Source organism: Loxodonta africana, chromosome 7, assembly GCF_030014295.1.
Source record: "Loxodonta africana isolate mLoxAfr1 chromosome 7, mLoxAfr1.hap2, whole genome shotgun sequence".
Classification (NCBI taxonomy): domain Eukaryota; kingdom Metazoa; phylum Chordata; class Mammalia; order Proboscidea; family Elephantidae; genus Loxodonta; species Loxodonta africana.
In genome coordinates, this window is record NC_087348.1 from 76,792,296 (window position 1) to 76,799,454 (window position 7,159).

General features: G+C 36.6%; 1 protein-coding gene across 1 annotated transcript; it reads left to right on the top strand.

The window, feature by feature from the left end:
• The first annotated feature begins 3,533 nt into the window (after nt 1-3,533).
• LOC100676798 (olfactory receptor 5P1-like) lies at nt 3,534-4,466 on the top strand. Its single transcript, XM_003412189.1, has one exon. It carries the CDS (start codon nt 3,534-3,536, stop codon nt 4,464-4,466), a length of 933 nt encoding a protein of 310 aa, XP_003412237.1.
• Nucleotides 4,467-7,159: the final 2,693 nt, after the last annotated feature.

The window sequence follows — 7,159 nt, forward strand, 5'->3', positions numbered from 1 at the left end:
GGCTCAGTGCTTGGTCTCAGTCCTCAGACTGCAGTATGTTCAGAGGCTGAGGAGGAGAATTGTGAGGGGTCTGAAAAGTATGCCACAGGGGGAATGGCCAAAGGAGCTACAGATGCTTAATTTTAGAAAAGGGGAGGTGTGGAGGCACGATAACTGTAGCTGTATTCAAATATTTCTAAGTTTTTTTTTTATCTAGACAAGTAGATGGTTTGTACTATTGAACTCATGGGGGAGCAATTGGTAAGATTAAAATCAAATTTTTATTGACAGCTGAAATGAAAGGCAGTCAGCTGCCAGTTACTAGAGTAATCTAAGCAGTACTTCATGAAGATCATCAAGGAAGAGGTAGAATACTCTTTAATGAGCTGCAGGTTTTCAACTATTGATTTAATATACCTGACTCTTCATTCAGTCAAAAAACTCAGCCCCACCCTTAGAGAAATTAAAGGCTTACTTATTAGACAGTAAGAACTGTATATGTTTTTAAGAAATTTTGGAGACATTGGTAATGTTATTTATCATTTATGGTAAAGGTTTAAAACCTTAGGAAATGGAATAATGTTTACTAGACAATTGTGTTTCTATGAAAATTATAACCAGTAACATTGACTATAAATCTCGTTGTCATGTTAACCTGACTTTTGCAAAGTACAAAAGTTGCAAGGAAGCATATGTAGGGTGAAAAGTAATGGGAGATAGATTATGAAGCTCCAAGAACACCATGCTAAGAAGCATTTCAGTTATGAAGATTATTCAGAAAAATGGGAAATATTTTATTGAATAAGTGAAAACGTAAATCCAAAAATGTAATGTACAATATGACTGAGCCCATTGCCGTCGAGTTGATTGCCACTCATAGCAACCCTACAGGACAGAGTATAACTGCCCCATAGAGTTTCCAAGGCGTGGCTGGTGAATTAGAGCTGCTGATCTTTCGGTTAGCAGCAGAGCTCTGAATCACTGTGCCACCAGGTTTCCTCCACAATATGATTATAAACATGTAAATACTGTTTACATAGACACAAAAATTAAAGTAAATCAAAAGTGAACAGTTATTACAGTTAAGGATTTTTAGGTATTTCTTCAGTTTTTAAATAATACGTAAAAAATGAAACAAAAACACATGTAAAAAAGATTTATAAATCTATAAATTTACCAATTTAAATATTTGCAAAACTTAGTTTAAGGGATTGTTATTCAGCTGAAGTTAATGGAAAGAAAAGATGTAGCACAAATAAAATTTTCCAATCACTGAAATAAGTCCCAGTTCAAAAATGTTTTATAATATTTGACTTAAATGTTTTCAACTTCTCTCCACACTTTTCTCATTCTGATAAATACAATATTCTCTTTATTATTTCACTGAATCTTCAGTATGACCTGTAACTAACATTGGGCTACGGTAAATTCTCTGTGTCTTTTACTATTTATCATTAATTCTGCTTTCTTAGGATTGCCTCAAAACACAGGCATTTCATCTCATTGTCACAGGACAATGGCAAATCATGGAGATGAAAATGCAGGCAAGAACTCAACAAAATAATGAAAGACAGGTAGCGCTTTGGTAAGTTTAGCATTTTCATTATTGCAAATCATGGGAATGCACTTACCTTGGATCACAGAGCATACTTCTTTTCGGTTATTGCCTTAGGATAAATGCCTAGAAATGGGATTTTTTTTTTTTAATTTATCTTGTTTTGTCACATTGTCCTTCTCATGCCTGATCCAATTTCTGGAATTACTAGTTTTGACAGTGAAAAATTGTGGACAATAAACGTTCAAAAGTAATGGATGACTAATTAAATTCAGGTGGAGTCACTCCATGCATTATATAGATCTCAAAAATTACGTTTGTGAGGAATGTAATCAAATGCTTATACTTAAACGTAAAATAAAAACAGCAGCACTAAAATGTATCTACAATGTGATAAAAGCTATATTTAAATACATCCGGGGGAAAATCCAAGAAAGAAATATATTAAGTTTCTAATAGTCGATGTGTGTGATTGTAGCCAGATGTGAAAGGAATGTTTCTTTTGAATCTTCAAGTGTTTTATTTAGAAACAAAATAAGTCATTATTTTACTTTACTTATACCACTGTTACAGCACTTTTCATAGACTAAAAATATATTGGTTGTCTTCCTCTTCTACTATTCCTGGTTTCTCTAGACAGGGAAACCTAAATCATATTTATCTCTGGTTGCCTAGAGCCTACTCATCCCAATAATCATGCATTCACTTGTTCAACAAGGTTTTCTTAAGAACATCTCATGCCCAAGCACTAGGTATTTATGATGCACGGATAAAATGCAGTTATTTAGGATCATATGTACTAACTGGGGAGAGTGACATGTACACAAGCAAACAACTACAACAAAAACCATAACCCAGTATAAACAAAGGCAACCTGGATATCTGCAAAGAAAGGTTACCTGATGCACCCTTAGGAGTCAGAGAAGACTTTTGAGAGAAATGAGTCTTGAAGGATGAGTAGGTGTTACCCAGGGCAATGGTGGTGGGAGGTGGGAGAGGTCCATGCAGAAGAAAAAGTGAAGCAAAGGCCAGTGAAAGTTGAGCGTATGACAAGGACTCTAAGTAGTTCTGGAAGGCTGCTCTAGAGGAAGGGGTGGACGGAAATATCCTGAAGAGACTAGCAGAGAGTCATATATAGGGGTCATATCAGAAAGGGTGCTGTATGCTGTGCTAATGAGGTTACATTTCATCATTAAAGCTTGAGAAGTTACTGAAAGCTTTAAATGTGTCTTTTTGGCATCATCTGCTTTGTACTTCAGAAAGGGATCACTTTGGCAGATGTATTATGAATGGATCATAAAGAGACAGTAATGAAGCCAGGGAGGTAAATAGGTAAATAAAGTAAAAGATGAAAAATGACCAGGGCCTCAACTAAGGTAGGGAGAGTGGGAATAGAAAATACGAGATAGAGATAATTTTTAGAGATAATATTGGGGGCTACATTACAGATAGAATATATGGATTTTATTAGTGGTGGTTCAATGAGAGGAAAAGGATAACTCCCAAGTTGCAGATATGAGAGATGAAGTGGATGGTGATGTCATTCCCTAGAAATATAATATAGATGGAATAGTCAAAGAAAAGGATGAGTTTGATATGGGGAAATCTCAGTTTCAGGTACTTGTGGGATTTCCAGCTGGAGACTCCCAATAAATCATTGAAACTATGGATCTGGACCTTAGGAGAGAGATCTGCCTAAGAACCAAGGTTTGAGAGGCATTTTTCCATAAATATTAGATGAAGAAAAGAATACACCTGAAATCCCAGATGGTGAGGTTGAACCATTCTCCTTTCATGCAAAAAAGAACAAGCCAAAAAGCCCAATCCACTAAAAAGCTGATATTTACAGGTCGGGCAGAGGAAACAGTCACTGTGAAAGCGTCTGAGGAATAATCAAAGAAAACCAGGAATGTGTGGTGTCAGAGAAGCATAATAGGAACTTAATAAATGAGGGAATGAAAACATAAATGAATGTTCACAGGAATAATTCACAGAAGAGATGGAGTTTGGAAACCACATCATCCTGCCGGAGTTCATCATTTTGGGGTTAACACAAGATCCTACACTTTGTGTCATCTTCTTTGTGATATTTCTAGGAATCTATGTTGTCACCTTAGTAGGCAATATCAGCATAATCATTTTAATAAGAAACTGTTCACAGCTTCACACCCCCATGTACCTCTTCCTCAGTCATTTGGCTTTTGTGGATACTGGGTGTTCCACATCAGTCACACCTATAATGCTTATAGGGTTCCTTAGACATGGAACAGTACTGTTTGTTACTGTCTGTGAAACCCAGCTGTACTCTGTGGTCATGTTTGGGACAGCCGAGTGCTTCCTGCTGGCTGCCATGGCCTATGATCGCTATGTGGCCATCTGCTTACCCCTTTTCTACTCCACTCACATGTCCCCCAGAATCTGCATCATCTTAGTGGGAGCTTCCTACCTGGGTGGGTGTGTAAATGCTTGGACATTTACGAGTTGTTTATTGAGTCTATCCTTCTGTGGACCAAATCAGATAGATCACTTCTTCTGTGATTTCTCCCCTTTGTTGAAACTTTCCTGTTCAGATATTTCTGTCATTCAAATTATCCCTTCCATCTCTTCTGGATCCATCATTGTGGTCACCGTGTTTGTCATAGCTCTCTCTTATATCTACATTCTTATCACAATCCTGAAGATGCACTCCGCTGAAGGGAGACATAAGGCCTTCTCCACTTGTACTTCTCACCTCATTGCGGTTATTCTCTACTATGGAACTATTACATTTATTTATGTGATGCCCAAGTCTAGCTACTCAACTGACCAGAACAAGGTGGTTTCTGTGTTTTACACAGTGGTGATCCCCATGTTGAACCCTCTTATCTACAGTCTGAGGAATAGAGATGTAAAAGAGGCCCTGAGAAAGGTAACTGTCAGAATATATTCTTAAGATCCAATCTTAGCATTTCAGGCCACCTATAGCATTTTTTTTTTTTTTACAAGTACGCACTTAGGGACCCACCAGCAGCAGCTTAACTGCTTACTTAAATTAAAATTGTATTTCTTTTTTTAACTCTCATTTTTATACATTTGAAAGCCAACTGAGAGATGCTTTGAAACCGGTAGCAATGTTAAGAATAATTACTGAGTACCTGTAGATGCCAGGCAGTTTTCCTTTATTTATTTATCCAACAAACAATAATTTGCATTTACTATGTATCAGGCCCTACTTTAAATGTGTCATATATATCAATTTATATATTCCTCATAATAATCTATGTAGTGGTAGTATTATTTCTATTATACTATTAAATCATCTGAAGCACAGAGAAATTAAGTAGATTGCCCAAAGTCATGCAGCTAGAAAGATGTGGAACTAGTACCTCAATCCAGTAAGTCTGGTTCTAAAACAATTATGCACTTAATTTAATTTGATTTTCACAGCAATCCTATGATTCAGTTATTATAAACTTCCCTCAGCTTACAGATAAAGGAACTGATTCATAGAGAGATCCAGTAGTTTGCCTACATAGTTGTGGCCTCAAGTCCTCTGTTTCTAGGCATTATGTTATTAGCCTATTTTACACCACCACATTCAATCTAATGACTTCAGCACTGTTTCTGATACAGAGGATTTGGGCAGAGTAAAGCTGATAGTTTGTATCAATCTTTTGAACAAACTTGACCTCCAAGATGCTCTACATCATGAAAACACTGAAACAAGGGTGAGGGTGGGAAAATTGGACTGATTGCCAGATTTTACTACCCACTCACTGCCATCAAGTCAATTCTGACTCATAGTGACCCTATAGAACAGAGTAGAACTGCCCCATAGAGTTTCCAAGGAGCACCTGGCGGATTTGAACCGCCGACCTCTTAGTTAGCAGCCATAGCACTTAACCACTACACCATCAGGGTTTCCAGTTTTTACTAAGTCAGGTCTTAACACCATGTTAACATGATTTGAACGTGATTTGAACATGTTAACATGATTTGAAGTCTACCCATACTGAAATATGTGTTAAAAACAAGTTCGCCCATTTAGCACAATGTAATTTTCTTTATTTGTAGGAATTTTTAAAAAAGTGATTTTAATTCTAAGTATTATGATTTATGTATTAGCAAAAAATCATAACTCCATAGGTCTGGATTGATAACAAAATTAGAACCTGTAAAAATACTAGAAATGTTGTCACAGATTGGACAAATGTGTTTCATGAGAAATGATCTATTCTCTTTTACATCATTGTCATAAGACTGGGGAGGGTGAGGGGGGATTTACTTCAGTACGGGGACAACCAACTCAAAACAAATAGTAAAATATCTGGTTATGGATCTGGGTGCAAGGCTTGGAATCCATTTGTCCTTGGAGGTAAGAGAAGTGAAGGTTAGGATATAAGAAAAAAAAATCTAGCAAAATGTAAACTATAATACACTGTTAAGTGAAAATGTAGTTTCCATAATACTGTAAAACTTTAAGGGGAAAATATAGAACAAGAACTAAAAGATAACATGGATAAGTGAAAACGCATGAAATGATTAAATAACGGGGTTGTGGTAACTTTCTGGTTTGAGTGTCTCTTATTTTAATACTTTATTTGCAATAAAAAATTTTCAAAATAAATAATATTAAGTAATATATGCAAAGGACCTGACTCATACTAGGCATTCAGATAGTAGGCAGAACACAAATGTCTTTATTTTTCCTATAAATTGTGGGAGAGTCTATTCCCATCCCCATTTATGGAGAACAGAGCTCTACCTACACTATAGATCTCTGTGACCTTGCAAGACCTTCCTCTCCTCCAGCCATGCATCTTGCACATCAGAGGGCTGCAGAACCCAAGTGAATGTTTTTTCCAGTGTTGTGGAGACAGTTCAGTTTAACACAATAGTTACCTGAACATTTATAAAGTGCCAAGCATTGTGGTGATACAAAAATAAATAATTGTCTGACCTCTAAACACTTTATACCTGTTTATTGACTAGAAATACTATGGTACTTACACTTACAATATGAAATTGCAATACAGTAAATGCAAAGAGGAGCAATATGTCCATGATAATAGAGTAACACTATGTGGCGAATAAAAAACTAGAACTTAATCTTATAACATGGCTAAATGTGTGCCAGGGAAGGGCAATGGCAAGCTGTTCCAAGTATAAGCAACAGCATTGGCAATGGCACATGGGAATGAAATAGCAGGAAGTCTGAGGAATTACAAGTCATTCTACATTTACGAAGCACTAAGTATGGGGAGGAAAGGAGAGGAGGTGATAGATGCTCTCAACTAGGAAAAGTTCATAAAGAATCTTAAATTCAACATTAAGGTGTATTTTATCCAAAGAGAAGCTACTGAAAGGCTTTGTACAGGAAGTAAAATGGTTAGATGTGTTTGGATCAGTCTGACAGCAAAGTGAAGAATATCTCTGAGGGTGACTTGTTAGGAGGTGATTACAATACTTCAGGAGGCAGAGGATCAAGATTTAAAGCAGGGTGATAGAAATAGAAGAGAAGGAGAAAACAGCTTTGAGAAAACTTTAAGATAGGGAATTGGAAAAAGTTGTTGATGACTGAATGGGAGGATTAGGTAGAAGAGTCCTGCTTAGGCGAGTTGGGTAGATGGTAGTGTTGTTACTGGC